This window comes from Cucurbita pepo, chromosome 6, assembly GCF_057944985.1.
Source record: "Cucurbita pepo subsp. pepo isolate OVF chromosome 6, ASM5794498v1, whole genome shotgun sequence".
NCBI lineage: Eukaryota > Viridiplantae > Streptophyta > Magnoliopsida > Cucurbitales > Cucurbitaceae > Cucurbita > Cucurbita pepo.
Window position 1 is genome coordinate 8,295,414 of NC_141803.1, and position 17,634 is coordinate 8,313,047.

The 17,634-nt window shown below is 34.4% G+C and overlaps 1 protein-coding gene and 1 non-coding gene across 2 annotated transcripts; one reads left to right on the forward strand and one right to left on the reverse strand.

Annotated features, from left to right (window-relative positions):
* Nucleotides 1-5,727: 5,727 nt before the first annotated feature.
* Nucleotides 5,728-6,543, forward strand: LOC147792254 (interactor of constitutive active ROPs 2, chloroplastic-like). The gene is given in 1 exon segment (XM_087124817.1): nt 5,728-6,543. A coding segment is annotated over 1 exon segment (816 nt).
* Nucleotides 6,544-14,497: 7,954 nt separating this feature from the next.
* TRNAL-CAG (transfer RNA leucine (anticodon CAG)) lies at nt 14,498-14,578 on the reverse strand. The gene has a single exon. It is a non-coding gene; the product is annotated as a tRNA-Leu (tRNA).
* Between the last annotated feature and the right edge of the window lie 3,056 nt (nt 14,579-17,634).

Here is a 17,634-nt window from a genome sequence, read left to right on the forward strand (position 1 = left end):
TACTACTGCGAGATATTTATATTGTCATTGATATTAAATTCTATTTTTTGATCATTCATTCTCAACATTATTCCCTTGTGGACATATACATTGTTCTTTCGGTTTTCAAAAATGGTCTCTCCAAGATAATTGGTACGTCATGGTTTGCTTCATAATCCAAAATGATAAAATTTGATGAAAATATGAACTTGTCCACTTGATTTTGGCTTCTAGATGAGTGAAAGATCGGTCTGTTGGTTGGAGGGTAGCTTTAGTTGATCTAGCTTCACCAAAACCTAACTTTTGGTAAATAGACAACGTCATTAGATTAATGCTTGATCCCAAATCACATAATGCTCGACCAAACTTCTTTCCTTTAGTTGATATTGGAATTGTAAATGAGTCGAGATCTTTCTCATTTAGCGGGACCTTATTTTGCAATAATGCACTACGCTCTTCATTCAATGCTACCACCTTGAATTCTTCAAATTTTCTTCGATTGGTGAGAATAACTTTCAAGAGTTTGACATAATTGAACATTTATTTCAAGGCTTCCAATCATGGTATGTTTATATGAATTTTCTTAAATATATCCATCAACTTCTAGATGCGGGCCTTTTCCTTATTCTTTTTTATTCTTTGTGGAAAAGAAGATAGTGATGTGTATGTTATGCTCTCGTATTCATTGTTGTTGATATTATTTCATGTTATGCTTTAGGATAGTCATTGTTTTTTAACCCAAGAGGAGATTAAAGTTAGCACTTGTTTTTTTCAAGCAATCAGATTGCTATCTCATGATAAACTTTAAAACCTAGCTCCTGATTTTTAAGTAATTTTGATACTACCTTAAATTAAGGTGAGCCTAAGGTGAATCATTGATTTTTAAGTAATTAGGGCCACCTCAAGAACGTGTATTAAGTAAGTTTATCACGTGTCTTAAAGTAGCACTATACAAGCCTCGAGTTCTCTAAGATATGAAGACCACTAGGTATCACTTCAGAACCAAGAGCAAGGACGGAGGACAAGGATAAGAACTAATATCACGTAAGGGCCTAAATCCTCAAGTCAATAATAAGAAAATGACAAGAAAGAGTTTGTTACCCTAGCATAACATGATTAAAAGCCTACGGTAGGCAACTTACTGAGTCCTTGTACACATTTAAGTTTTCTCAATTTTTTCTCAGGTGATAAGAAGAAGCTGGTCAAGGATGGGTGCGGATCTGGAGCAAGTGCGACACAGAGCCACACCCTGTTTTAACTACTTTAGTATTTTAAGTTATTTTATTTATCGGGCCCAATATAATCAAACTTTAGTTTAGATTTGCAAGTCAAAATTATTTAGGTTTTGTTTTAAACACGAAAAGTTTTACTATAATATACTTTCTTTTCAAGTTTTTAAGATAGTCACGATTAAGTTAAAAAAATTGAATAATGACCAACCAAATGAGATGAACCAAGACGGACCAAACTAGAATTGTGTTTTAATACAAAATATTAACCTTTTTTTTTTTTGAACTTTTATCCTCGAAAGTTCTAAACTCATAAAATAACTTTGGGTACCCGACACTTCTTATTCTCAGGTAGCTTTTTCAACTGGTTGGTTTCTCTTTTAATGGCAAGGTCTCGTAGCTGATAATATGAGCTTGATTGACAACATATTTACGAAGCATCAAGACATGGAACACATTATGTAAGACGTCAAGTGTGAGGGTAATGCTAGTTTGTATATTACTCGTCCAATCCTTTCTAAAATCTCAAATGGCTGAATGAAACGGTGGTTCGGATTTCCTCTCTTACTAAATCTTATTATATCTTGAAAATGTATGACTTTCAAGAATACATGATCCCTTGGAAAATTCCAACTTTGTTATCCTCAAGTCTAACTCATCTTTCAACTTCGGATGTTCAAAATCTTTTTCTTAATTTTCTCTATTGTCTAGTTGTTCATGTGTAACATCTCTAGACCCAACATTTTTCTATTACTTACTTCCTCTCAAAATGTTGGGGTCTGACACCTAGCTCATATAATGCAACAAATTGTGTCATCTGAATGGTCACCTAATAATTAATAAGTGAGCTCTATGAGGCACAAGTGAATATCCTAACTGCTAGTAAAATCAATTCTTTTGCACATAACGTAAAACGTATTATTCAATTTCAACTATATTCTCAATGCCTTAGGGAGGCTCTTCCAGAATCAAGAAGTAAATTGAACATCCCTATTTGACACAACGGGGACTAGTACGCCATGTAATCATGCGACTTTCTTTAGATATATCTATGCCACCCTACCAACTTTATAGGTTGGCTTTCTAAGTATAAAATGTGTCGATTTGGTCAATCATATACCATGCCCCATAATACAGTAAATCCTTTTCTTGTTTCAAGTACCTTGGTAACGAAGTGCATGGGTACATTTTCCCATTTTGATTGAGGCACATTTAGAAGTAGTAGCAATCCAAAGAGGCTTCTGCCTTAATGCCTAGACTTATTGAAAAGTTAAGCACTTACTCAAGTATTATGCAATATTTTATTCATCCCAGGCAACCATTAGCATGACTTCAAATCCTGATACATCTTTGTAGCTCCTAGATGAATTTTATATGTTTTCTCATAGGCTTCATATTGAATTTCCCTTTTGATCTCATTATCATTAGGGACACACATACGGTTTTGCCACCCCAAGTCTTTGCTCATTCAGACTCTTGTTGGCTGATAACCTTAGCAAATAAAGGATCTTCTCTCTAAGCTATAGTGACTCTCTGCTTTCGAGTCGAATGAATTATCATCTAAGCTAGCTAGGTCATCCTTGCCTAACCTTAACCGTTATTTAAGCTAATTTAAAACGTACTAGATTCTCGTTTGTCTAATAAGCACTACTGATGAATGAGTCATTTCACAACTTAGAGATTCCATGAATGCCAAGGTGGCATAATATCTATGTCATAATCCTTCACCAATTCAAACCATCTTCATTGCTACATATTTAATGCCTTTTGCATAAATAGGTACTTTAGACCCTTATGATCTATATATACTTGTATGTTTTCACAATACCTCCATATCTTTAGAGAAAACACCAGATAATTATGTTCATAGTCCTTCAATTGTCGAGATGCAAAGACAATGATTCTTCCGTTCTACACGAGTACACAATTCAAACCTCTCTTCGAAGCATTACTTTAAATCACCAAATTCATAGTGCAATTAGGTATAGTGAGTACTGGGGCCATCACCCACCACTTCTCGAGCTCCTTAAAACTCTCTTAACATGCTTGATTCAACTTAAAAGTCTTCCCCCTCTTAGTCAACTTAGTTATCTCCATTGCGATATGTAAATAGTCTTAAATAAATCCTTTGTAATATTCGGTCAGATTAAGAAAACTTCTCACTTCTGACACCATAGTTGGACAATACCAACCTTTAACTGCCTCGACCTACACCAGATCTATAGTAATAAAATCATGATACGATAGACAAAAACTAGGTAAGACTAGAAATTTAACACGAGCAGGCACAAACCCTTGAATTTGTGAACGCAATGGGATGTGAGGAAATACTTTTTGTTTTCAAATTAGTTGGGTTGGATTGAATTTGTTTATTCATTGAGTTGAACAAAATCTAAGTGAAAAAATTAGATTTTGGGTTTAACTTTGAATACTCAACCTTGGCATTTCTTTCATGAATAAAAAAAAAAAAAAAAAAGGAAAAAGAATCAAAGAGAATATTTAATTTAGAAATCCTTAAAATTATTAATAAACATCCGAAAAAATAATGGGATGATAGTGACCATTTAAAATGGTAGTTAAATGTTACCTACAACTGCCTTTCATTTTTTTCTTTTTAGTTTTACCAGTATTAAAAATTAATTGAAAAGTCAAATGAGAGTTTCTATTTTAAAATATTTTAAGAATTTTATATAAAAAAATAATCAATACTCCTTAATCCTCTTAATAATTATTTTGTATTACTTTTTATCAACGATGTCTAATATTCCAATATAACGATTTGAAATTTTCTACTTAATTTAAAGTCGCTACTGTATACATATTATGAACATTGAATGCAAAAATACTTCATTTGAACTTTCATCTTAAAACACAACCATGAACTTACATGTCCAAAAAAATCTTTGAAACGACACCAAAAAGGACTAAATAAAACAAATGAACGATTAAACTAAAAACATCCTATTCTAACCTAAGTCTAAAAAAAATAAATGCAACTACCCTATACATGTGAAATGGTCTCGAGTTGCGATGTCGTCGTCCACCATAGAAGAATGACTTGCCTTAACCTAAAATAGAAGTAGCACGTGACTTGAGTATTTCAACGTGATGTCTAATATTAAACTTTGGACCGATAAAAAACAAATAAGAAAAGTCGAGAGATAACCAAGTATGAATGTGCGATGAGAGACTATGCAAAGAATGATTCAAGCGCGTGTAAGCTGGAGTCAAAGGCTTTCCAATTCAATAAACAAGTTGGTTTGGTAGGAAAATGAAAGGGGTAGGACTGTAATTTCATTCAACTCATATAAAAGGAGAAGCAACTAATGAAAAGAGCCAAGCAGACCCTTATTGATGATGAAGAGAGGTTCTACTCCTTTCTTTTTACTGATTTCAACTTTCTCTTCCAAATTGCCATCTCCATTTCAAGGTTTCTAGGTTTCCATGTTAACACGATATCATTACCGTCAGAAGATACCCACCTCGATGGCTCACATCCACCTTCCACGATTGTCGACTTGCCCGTTGACGAATCAGTACGCTTTCTTCTTTCAAAGGAGGTGCTAGAATTTTTTTTTTAACAAGCCAAATCCTTAACTCCCAACATTTTACATAATATGTTTATTGGATTTTTTGATTTTGTAGGGGTAAGAAGAGAAAGTGCGTTGGCCAAACGTACTCCTCCGCCGCCGATGGTCAGACAAACTGATAACTGGTGGGGGCGTTTTGTGATTTATAGCCACTTAATTACGTGAGTGGATTAGTGTAAAACCATTTGGAGTCAAAATTCAAGTAATTTAAGTAAAAATAACAAAAATATGCACCATGAACAATGTGAGTGCGGCCTTTCTACTCCCTCTTCTCTTCCCTTCATGTCTTTTTACACAACATGAATGTGACACTTCTAAGTTGTGTATCGAAAGTACATCACAGAGATCGTTTTGTAATACTCAATAAGTTAATCCAAGTAAGTTTAACATGTCTGAGTAAGATTTAAGGAAATCAAGAAAGGGATTAAAAGACCCAATAAAAAGTTAAAAGGGCTCGAGGAAGAAAATTTCAATGCCCTAACAAGATACATAAGCATCCAATGCCTTTGGATAAGGTTTAGAAACGAAAAAGTAATCTAAAAAGACATAAAGGGCATTTTTTTGAATTTTAAGTAACTTAGGTTAGGAACAAAAAAAAGAAAACTATAAAGATCATAAGAATTGGGAGAAATCTCTGAAATAACTAATATATTTCCAATCAAGGAAGCCTTGATTAAGCAAATGACTAGTAGCAACGAGTTTTCCCCAAAGTTAGAAGATGTGTTGTATGTCAAAGATCAAAGGAGACAGCATTTTCATTCAAAGCCTTCATCAAGCAATGAGAATAAATTCAGGAGTGAGGAGTCGTCAAAGAAGCCACTTCTTACCGACGTGGAAAACCTGGCCATTTTAAACGAGATTGTCAGGTGAAAGTGGTGTGCCATCGTTGTGGAAAGCCAGGCCATATTAAGCCAAATTGTCGAGTCGAAATGCAGGAAATAGAAGCAAATGTTGTACATGAAAGTAAAAATTCTTCCGATCTAATTTGGGAATATTGCTTAACCACTGAAGTTCTTGACCAGCCAACAAACGTGACTTCAGCTGTACATCAAGATGATGTCTCTACAGATGCTCATGCCTTTATAGACTACAATGAAGAATGGATTGTCGATTCTGGTTGTTCTCATCATGCAACTGTAAACAAAACTCTTCGATCAGATGTTTGTCCACATTGTCAAAAGAAGAGTAAAGGGCCCAACAAAGTGGCTGAATTGGAATCACGACTTTCTCAACTCCAGGAGGAACTAAAGAAAAAAAGTGATCAACTGAGTGCATCTAAATCACACAAAAAGCAAGCCCAACAGGAAGCAGAAGAGGCAAAGAAACAACTATTAGATATGTCTGCAAAGCTTGAAGAATCCCAACAGCAAGTGTTTGAGCTCTCAGCTTCTGAGGAAGATCGTGTTCAAGAACTGCACAAACTTTCTCAAGATCGTGATCGAGCCTAGAAGTCCGAACTATAAGCTGTTCAGAAGCAGCACGCAATGGATGTTGCTGCATTGGCCTCCGCTATGAATGAAGTTCAGAGGCTCAAGGTCCAGCTAAACATAGTGTCTGAATCCGACCAAACCCAAAGTAACCTCGCTGAGTCTGTGGAAAATCTTCAATCAAATGGAATCAAAGCTATTGAAGCCTACAACTCTTTGTCACTAGAATTGGAGCAATCAAAAGATCAGAATTCATGGAGGGATGTCTTTGTCACTAGAATTGGAGCAATCAAAAGATCAGAATTCATGGAGGGATGACTTTGATTTTTATAGAGGGAAGGGAAGATGCCATAAAGGTTTAAATTCCGGTCGTGTTGGTGGTAGATTTAGGAATTATGGCTCGAATGGTTCGTATGAGAGGAGTAACAGGTATTCGAATGGGGATGATTCGTCTAACTCGAAGTGGGGTTCATCTAGGGTCATTGATGAAAATAAGAGGAAGAAAGATGAAGGTAATTCTGGCGGCGGCGGTGGTGGCAGCCGACCGAAGCTTAATCTCTGCAGCCACATACGCTACCGGTGAATGATGTGAAGTCGTCGGGGATATCAGAGACGACGGCGAGGTCCAAGAGTTCGAACCCATTTGGAGAGGCGAGGCCGGAGGGAAGAGGTTCTAGCTGAGAAAGGACATGATTGGAAAAAACTTAACGAGAGTTAGAGTCGAAAATTAAGGAAGTGTTAGGGGAGAAGACTGTAAAATCCAACGTCATTAGGAAAAAGAGCTTTTGGCAATGGAACTGGTCAGGCTGCTGAGGACAAAACAGAGAGGAGCTGGAGGAAGCTGAGTTTCAATAACTCTAGACTAGTGGGGCGGGGTGCTCAACCTGATAAAAATCCTAGTGGTTTTGTGGATGCTAATTGGGCTGGTGACGTGAACGACAGGTGCTCCACAAGAGGTTTTTGTTTTACAGCAGGCTCTGCTGCAATTGCATGGTGCAGTAAAAAGCAAAGCACCGTTGCTTTGTCAAGTTGTGAAGCAGAATATGTAGCTACTACAATGGCTGCTCAAGAATTTTTATGGATGATCAGGAGGCTTAATCAAGAAATGGTGACTACTCATTATCATTTTGTTCGAGAGAATGTTAATGCAGGATGTTGAATAGCAGAAAATACGTACTAATGAGCAAGTTGTGGACATATTTACTAAGACACTTTCCAAAGTGAAGTTTGAAATTTTTTGTAAAAGCTCTCAGAGTTATTGAGAAAATAAGCTTGCATTAAGGGAGACGGTCAAAATTTAGTGCAACTTATTGTTAGTTTGAATTAGTCAAGATATTCGTAATCAGTTAATATTTGGAGAATATATGAGTTATAGAACTTATCTTAGATTCAGTTAATATTTTTGTTTAGATTTAATTAGTAGTATATTTTATTTTATTCTCAAGATTTAGTTAATTTATATTTTCTTTATTTGTAGGTATTAGTTGGTAACTTGTATCTATTTAAACATTGTGAATTGAAGATTGAACCTTCGATCCCAATTATATTTCTCATTATTAAAGATGTATTCTTTGACGGAGTAATAATATTTTCATATCTATTCCAAGGGTAGATTGGATGACCCAAACACCATTACCCAATTAAAGTTTCCTGGGAGGAAAAGTTCAAAATATCCAATTGGTGCAATGGGCAATGTTGTCCCTCTAAATAAGTTTCAATCCATTGTTGAGCACTTAAAGACAGAATTTAAGGGGAATAAAAAAAAATTGGGTATTTTATTTATGGATTTGAGGAAAACTCCAAATTCATGAACGGCGGTCTATTAGGCTTCAATCTAAGGGTACCATGAGTTTCGTAGGGATGAGAAAAGAAGGTTTCATAAAAAGTCGAGGGCTGAAGAGCTCTCAATCGAGTTTCCCAATAACTTAAAACTTTGTGATAAAATGGATATTCAATCGAGAGAAAGAATCAGGGAATTCAAGAATTTATCCTTCCAAAATTATTTCTTAAGCTCGAGAAAAAGATAAGAAAGAAATCTCATGAAGTAATCTAGAGCTAAAATGTTTAGAACATCCTAATTAATAATGATTTTCTAGGTTTTAACTCCAGCAAGATTTACGTTTTTCAGTGAACTTTCAAGGGCCATAACTTAAGCTACAACTCACTAAATAGTATGAAATCAATCCCTAAATCTTCATTGCAACACCATCTTCAAGTTCTATAAAGAAATCAAGAGGTGAAAGGTACTATACAAGGTTGGGAAGATCGATTTTTATAGGTGTCGACGCTGGCCAATCTTGTCTTCTTCCCCTACTTCGAGAAAAATGGCAATGATATAGGTAGTTCAACACCGATCCAAACCTGATCCTGCCTCATTTTTTCTTTAGTTAAACTCAATGTAGATAAGTTCCCAAGAAACTCAGTACGGTTCTAAAGCAATACTCAAAGATAGAAATACCAAAGAAACTTTGGAGTAATTTAGATACTGAAAGTTCGAGAACCGAGGACCTGAACGTCAAGGATGAAGTAAGTAGCTAAGCTAGATTTTTCTTAAGAAATAATCATAGGAATCCTTTGGTTTTCGGTACAAACCATCAGTAAGAATTAATGGGAGATAAGTAGCTAAACTACGTAATGATGCAAAATGACCAAAATGCCCCTATGACGGTTACCTCTAAATACCGTTAAATTTTATATTCGATCTATTTCATGATAATCAAGGATTAGGTAAAGTTTCAAAGTAAATGAAACACGTTTAGAGGCTAAACCAAGAATTAAAGGTAAAATTACAAATATACCCCTAGGTTTCTTTAAGATATTTCAAAGTTCAAATACCGTCCAAATGACCGAATGATCTAAGGAAGATCTACTGATAAAGACATAGATTGACTTGAGGTTTCAACAAGTTTGGATGAGGTTAAGAAGCTAAACAAAGGAAATAGGTTAAATGATCAAAATACTTCTGTAATGAGCTTAAGAAGTTTAAGGTTCTAAATAATTTTAGGGTTATATAAGTAAAAGCTTAATAAAAAAGGATAAAATTATCCCTAATTACCCCTAACCAAATTTAAGATTCTTTTAGAACTTTCATGGGGCACGTTATGATTTCATGATACTCTGAATGGCTCATGCATGTTACTACGATGAGTTCATAATTTATGTAATTTGAGTAGGGCTTAAAAAAAGGAAAGGCCATACAAGCCTTATATCAATTTTGACAAGAAGAATGCTAGGTACCACACAAGAGTAAAAGACAAAAGTCCTCGAACTCAGAAACTCAAGAAACCCTTAAATCTCTTATGGTGGAGCATATTTATGACTCAGACTACATTTCTTGGAACATAAGAAGCCTTGGAACGTAAAAAGTATGATTAAGACTATGCCACATGGAATGTATGACCCCTAGGGCATAGGTATTCAGACTATGTCGCTTAGAATGTAAGAAACTTTGGCATAGACTTTCAGATTGTGTCGCTTGGAACATAAGAAACCTTAGAAGTAGGCTTCAGATTACATCGCTTGGAGCGTAAGAAGCCTTGAATATAGGTTTCGAACTGTATCACACGAAATGTATGAAGCCCTAGATACATGTTCAGACTATGCCTCTTAGAACGCATGAAGCGTTGCACGTAGTGTAACGACCCTAAATTTCCACATACTCAGAGTCGCTACTAACGTCTCATACTCATCTTTAATGTGGAAATATAACTCTTAAATTGAACATCATTTATTATATGAACTTCGAAGACGCTTAAAGCAACTTTTTCTCTGTAAAACACAGGCATGGTCTTACGTGTTTAAATACGAAGTACTGAAATTTAGAGAAAATAAAAACAAATACAAAAAATTTAAAACAATGAAATGTAAAACAACCTATCCTAAATGAGGTCTAAGTATTGTCTTTATTTTTTTCTTAATTATCTAAGTAATGTTTGTATTTTTTTTGACGCACTTATCTAAAAATCAAATAAAGAACAAATTATATGGTTTTGCTTGTTGAGTTAAGTAAAATTAATATCTCAAATTTTGGGAAAAAAACATTTTTTAAAAAAATCTGATTTTAGTCCTATCTCAATTTCAAAATCGATGGAAGCAAAAATTTCTATGAAAATTTAGTGGACAAGTATTTGAATTTGAAAAAATGTCACTAAAGAGGAGCCATCACCAATAAGTTTTTATCCCATCTTTCCTCTACGAGATTTGCTTTAATTTTTTTGACTTGTAATCTTCCTCAAGATGCCCATTGTTTTGTGTTATTTTATAAAGATCCCATTATGAACTCTTCACAAGAATGTTATGGAAAAGTGGTCACGAAGTTGTCTATTGTCTCATTTGCCTCCATATTGGTCTAAAAGCTGAAAATTCCTTAAGTCCTTCAAGTATGTATCCGCGTGTTGCAATTGCCGCACTGGTGGTTGGCGATGTGGTTCCATCTAGTTATACTGTCACTTTTGTCCTACTACGATTGTCGGTGTTGTTGGCCTTCGGAGTTCTTGGGCTTTAGCTTCCTCAATAGCCTTAGCTGCTTGGACACTAGCCTAGGTGGTAAGGGCTATGACCTCAATTGTACCATAGATATCCTCGGCCAATGTTAGGACAAACTTCTGAGCCAACTTCATCTCTGTGTCAACTAGTTGAGGGCTAAACTGCTTTAATCTTATAAATTCAATCTTATAGGTAATGAGAGTGCAACTATTCTATGTCAAATGGGTTAATTCCTTATACTTTGGAAGTTTGGTTGCGTCTAGGTAATATTCTTCCCCTAAAATCTCCCTAAACTAAGAGTAGTAAATTAAATCTCTATTGGAAGCAAGGATTGCAACTTTGGTTGGCTCAATGAGTATAAAAAGGCGGTAAAATTTGTCCTAAAAATAACTAGAAGTATTTAAAATATAATATACATATATATTTACGAGTTCTAATCTGAGTAGTTTTACGTCCAAAATAAGGAAATGGCACCAAATATTTAAAACAAAAAAAGGTGGGAGATGACAAGTAAGACTTGATTATGGCATTTTGTCTAGTATCCTCCCTTAACCAACTCCTTCAAAATATGGAAAATGTGGATTGAGTATAAAGACTAACTAACTAGCCTCATAGTAGATTTTTAATTGTGTACTTTCGGTGTGCTAGGGTGCTCTACTCTTTCTTAACCTGTTTTTATTCTTGTCAATGGCATTTTTTCCCTAATTCGAATTCGAACAGTTCGAACTCACTTGTCACACTGTTTTATGGTTTAGTCCGATATGAGCTAGCAGAGGGACCTAATGGACCTATAGATCATGGGCTCCAACAATCCAAGATTAACCGGTTAAACTTATTAACCTTGTTAACCAACATTCGTTAACTACTAGGACACTCCACTATAGCCTAGTAGTTGCATTCCCCTCACTATAAATATATTTCTGTCTATTTGATATAACCATGATTAGTAAGTCGAAACTTCACAGGTTGTTCGTAACTAGAGCTGGGTCAATTTACCGTTTTACCCCTGAAGTTACTTCTTGTTCCTTATGTCTCACTAATTCTCTAATGAACAATTGGTTTGTGGTATAACCAGTAAACCGAATCCCTGTCAGGCCAATAAGAAGGTTGGGGTCCCTTGTTCAAGACCTGGAGTCAGTGATTAAGGGTACTACCTCTCTCCTAAAGTGAGAGTGGTTTTCTTCATGGTCTGATCTTATGCAATACTCATTGCATAGGACGCCCTCACTCACATGTCTCCCCACATGTACAATTTAGTGATCACATTGTTTATATCATATTCAAAAGTGGGCCACATACATAGTGTCCCCAGAATAAGGTACTAAGCCTTTTTTGAACTTATCTGTTCTACCTCACCCTAAAATTTCTAAGGTCCCCTTAAAAAGTTTGAAAGTTCAACTTAAAAAAATAAATCGGGAATTTAATACCTTGTTGGACTTGGGTGCTATACCATATGTAATCTATGAATTGCTTTCAATATTTTATATTTTCTACGGGGAAGTATTCATATTTTGTTGTCCATTTTATGAGACTATTTTAAAAATCAAGGAAATATTTATTATTCTTGGGCTAATAACTATTATCTATTCCAGGAATTTTGTTATTGAAAATCTAATAAATCTCTCAAATTATCCCAAAATTAACCTTAAATTGTGTTGCATAACGGAAATTAGTTAAATGATTAAGTTTTTTACAACCATAGCATGCATTTACATAGTTTCTTGCATGTACTACAAGTATGTATATTTATTCACATGTCCAACACAAATTGGTAGTTAAGCTAAAGGTTGATTAGGAAATGATAAAGAATATTGTCGTTTTCTTTCTTTTCACGGTGGCTTTAGTTGGGGCTCAGGTTCCAAGGGTCGCGTTACCACCACCCGGACCTTCTAGATATTACATTCATGTGGTTAACGGGCTAAGCAAACTTGGGTTGCTTGTGCATTGTCAGTCATGACTTGGGGTATCATCGTTTGCTTAATCATGGATATGATTACTAATGGAACTTCAAGGTTAACTTTAGGGGATCAACCCTCTATTGGTGCAAATTGGAGACGCCACATGCATATGTCTCTTTTGAAAGCTTTTGGCCTGAAACGCAGCACTTATGGCTCCGTGATAGGTGCAAACATGGAACTGTAGGAACTTGTCTTTGGACGGCTAAAGATGATGGAATTTACTTGAGAAACTTTCTTGCTAATGTTGATGAATTGATTCACAAGTGGAACTATAAAAGTTAGAGAAGCTTTATTATCTCCTTTTGGTGGAATTATCCTTGAGGAACCAATGAAAAATAATGGAATAACACGAAAAGGTTGTTTTTTTTTTTTTTGTATGAAATTTATTTCGTAATGAAGTGTATCGTTGTTCTCCAAAATTTTAAATTATGAAGAAAAAAAATTAAATATGTATATGAATACAAGTTTTCAAAATTGTAATATAGTTTTTATATTAAAACTAAAAAAAATGATGATTTTTACTAACCCATCTTAGAGAGAGTTTAGAACAATAAAATCTAAAATAGGTATTAAAAGCTCATGTTTCTGCCATCTTTACATCAATTTTAGAATAGGATGGTAGGCACAATCCTTGAATTTCCATATATCTTATTAAAAGTTTCTACACAATCTTTTTTGATGTCTGATTTTCAAGAATTTGGATCTCCGACCAAAACTAAAAATATGAAAAAGCAAACAAAAAAATGAAAAGTAAAATAAAAATAAAACATGAAAATTCGATAAAATATAAATTTAAATGAAGATAAACAACACCAAAATTAAATACAAAATAATATTTAATTACAAGAGGGAACTCTTAAATTTCTTTATAAATGCGAAAATGGTGTTGGGATATACGAACACAACTAGTGAGGCAAACACCTTATCTCGTGTAAAGTTATATTATTCGGTTAGTAATGCAATCACACACAATATATCACTGTGACCTATCGTTTAAACCATAGCATGACCTTAGGCTTTTTTCAATTCTTGGCAGAGTTGGATGCATGATACTTTTCTACACACGGCCCACGTACGCATACATGGACCCTTCAGACGGATTGGTATATGTGCCCCTTAGGCCGGACTTTGTCGGGCACAACACAATACACGTGACTGGATCCTCATAAAAGAAAAGGTCTTCATGATAACATGTCGAACATATATTTGGAACATAAAATATGAAACTTCATTATTTATCTATCGTCCTGCTTCTGCTTAAAGCATAAAATATGAAACTTCATTATTTATCTATCGTCCTACTTCTGCTTAAAGCATAAAATATGAAACTTCATACACCTTAAAGTTGTTCATAAGATAGGACGAAAGATAATTTTGTTTGAGGTCCTGATACTCATTATGCCTAGCATTGAATAGACTGAGTATTCACCTTATCAATATCTCAAATCAATGATGGGTAATGTAGCGAAACTGATTGCAAAAGATTTCTCCCTATGCCACCAGATATTTGCCGTCACAATAAGTCCAGTCCAACACTAGCCAAGATTGTCCCCTCAATACCATAAGTAACAATCTCAGCCCACCGCTAGCAGCCTCACATAAGCCCACAACATATTATGTCACATTATATATCATCATCAACCTCACGATAAACCCACCACTAGCCAATATTGTCCCCTCAATACCATAAGTAACAATCTCAGCCCACCGCTAGCAGCTTCATATTATGTCACATTATGTATCATCATCAACCTCAAACCTCACGATAAATCCACTGCCGCCAGATATGGATCGCCACCCACCACCGACAGCAGTCATTGCCAAAATCATGTCAAGAATGGGATTCGAACCCATGCCCTTTCGAACCAGTACCTGAAACTGGCGCCTTAGACCAACTCGGCCATCTTGACAAATTATTTTGTAACAACTCAAAATAACTACTAGCTTATATTATCCACTTTGGTCGATCACATATCGTCGTCAACGTCACGATTTTAAAATGCGACTTTGTCATGCCTGGGAGTCGAAAAAGTTTATTGGATTCCTAGGCCAACTAGGTTGCTAAACACACCCTTTACAATCTTATTGTCTTATTTAGAAGCACGCATCCATATTTTGTTGCCTATTTTTGTTTTGTTGACGGCATATAATTTTGAATGAGACACATACATGTACCCTAGAAACATGAGCTAGATTAGATAGGGTAATATATCATGCATTTTCGAATATGCAGTAGGGATGTTTTGTGCAAGAACAAGGAATCTAATGTAAAGTGTTTCAATGTGATAAATAAAACAGTATGGTGAGAGGTGTGTTTTCTTAAAAAAATATATATAACTTGAAAAAAAAGGTTAATAAAATTAAAGCTCAAATGAAGAGTATTCATCAAAGTTAAGGTGAGAATCCAATCTATTATGATCCATCTTAAAAAGCAAGAATTTCCATAATTCACCAAACCTTAGATCATTTTCCAACAAAAAAAAAACAATAACCAAGAGCTTCTACACCTCAATCTACTTTCAAGAATGATTCTACACCCATACTAATGGTCATTGAGGACATTGGCTAGTTTAAGTTTGAGGGTATTAAAGCAATAATAACCCCTTGAAAAATGCAAAGCAAAGAAAAAAAAATGATAAAAGGAATGTCATGATAAGAGAATGTTAATGAAATAAATTATGAAGCCAAGTCATAAAAGCAAAGGTAAAAGAAATGGTAATCATTCTAGAAATGTTTTGTGAAATACGGGTGGAAGTGAGAAATGTGTTATTTTTATTGTAAGATTTGGTTATAAGTGTAGGTGAAATGTGGGAAAAAACTGAATTGAGGAAGGAATATAAGGAATATGATCTAAATCATGCCTTTGATGAATACTCTACAAACAAAAATATATGTTCAAAAAAATTTGTTAATAAGAAAAAAAAAATGGAGGCGGAGAGAATGATTGCTCGAGGATGAGCAATCTCTTAAAGTTTTGAGGTGTGATAACTCTCCAAAAGAAGAGTGATATCAAATCTTTTTATAGTTAATTTTGCACTCATACTCACAATTTTCTCATTTCTTTTAAATAGTATACATGAAATAGTCAAGTGTTGTTTAACATGAAAACACAATTAATTTGATAAATCTAGCTTAATTGACACTTAAATGAGTTATTTGGTAAATTTCTAGAACATTTATGCTGAACCATGATGTTGTAGCAAATCTGGAAATACATTGCTGACCCTGCTGAAGCAATCCAGAAAGCAAATTTTTTGGGGATGACATAGAAATTTTAATCCACATTAGCAGTTCACATGGGTCATTCACTACCAAATTAGAAACATCCTAGGTAGACCATTTTATTCTTTCTCAGCCCTAAATGAGAAGAAACCAACATAATAGAAGGAAAATGATACCTAAAAAAGGAGAAAGCCACATTTTAGGAAAGAAAATTGGATTAGACAGGGGTCTCTCCGCTTTAAACCAGAAAAGAAGAAGAAAACCCTAATACAACCGCAGTTCACAACAGAAGTAAAAGAAGACCAAGAAACATAGATTAGGGCAAAGTGAGAGCTCAAGGGAACTAATTTCCATATTATACTTTTACATTTTTAATTCAAAATTTTATAGAGCAATAAAGGAGAATGAGTTTCAAGCATATATTTTTTGATTTAAAAAATAACAAGGTATGAATAACGATTCAATTCTTATTATCAACAATTTAACAAAAGTAAAAACAATAAAAAAAAAAATAAGAATTAATTAATAATAACTAATCCCTTCCCTCCTAGGAACTCTCACACAACTACCGCTCTAAAATGCTCAACAAACTCCTTCTCACAAAACCATATGTTACAAAAAGAAAAAAAAAGAAAGAAAGAATTAGAAATACAAACAAATGAGTTCGTTTATTTATTTATTTACTTTTGGGTTATTACCGATCAACTCTTATCTTCGATTACACTCTTTTTCAACTATAAAAATTGAAACAAATCAAGCACAAATGTGTTCATACTCATCTCTTCTCCTCTCCCATTTCAACCATATGAGATTATTTTCAACACTTGTACTTTCTCTCTTAATTTCATTGTTCTTTGCTAACTAATTCACTACCATGGAATGATCATTCATCCAAAACCCAAATATTATCGTCAAGATAACAAATGCTCTAAAATCTAAAAATCAGCTCACTGTTCACTGTAAATCTAGCGATGATGACTTGGGAGTCTACAAGCTTACACCTTGGGCCAGCTACGACTTCTGTTTTCGTCCAAACTTATGGGGCACGGCATTGTTTTACTGTTCCTTCCAATGGCCTAGCTCATTTCATTACTTTGATGTCTACATAGATAAAAGAGATAGAGATAATTGTGAAAGTAGCCTATATTCGTGGCATATGAGTGAGGAAAATGTCTGTATGTTCAACTATAAAACCGATAATTATGATATTTTCTACAACTGGTCAAGTAAAAAATCCATATATCCATAAATTTGAAAGTCTAATTTTAATATTGAAATGAATAAATGTCTTTGATATGTTGTTTATGTGGTATTTTTTTTTTTCTTTTAATGCTTGATATGATTAGTACGAGTGAAATGTAAACGATGTTAATTACCTATCGACATAATTATAATATGAAAATTTGTTAACTTATTTTGGTCATGATTGATAATCAAAACAACTCTATGAGATGTGACATTGCATTAGAAGGATTTTGACGTAGAGTAAATGTAAGGTAGAACCTTAGGCTTGGCCTAGAGTAGAGGCAAGTCGGTTAGAGTTGTTACATGTATGATTGAACCAAGTTTAGTTTAAGTCATGTTCGGTTAGCGACGAACCTTGTCTAAAGTCTAATGAAGCCATAAAGTCAGGTAAAAAAAAGGTTTTTCATGATTGTGTCAAAATCGTGACGTTGTATGGTTTAAAATGCACGACTGAGACAATATTCGAAAATGCTAACACAATGTACCGTGTGGTCCATCG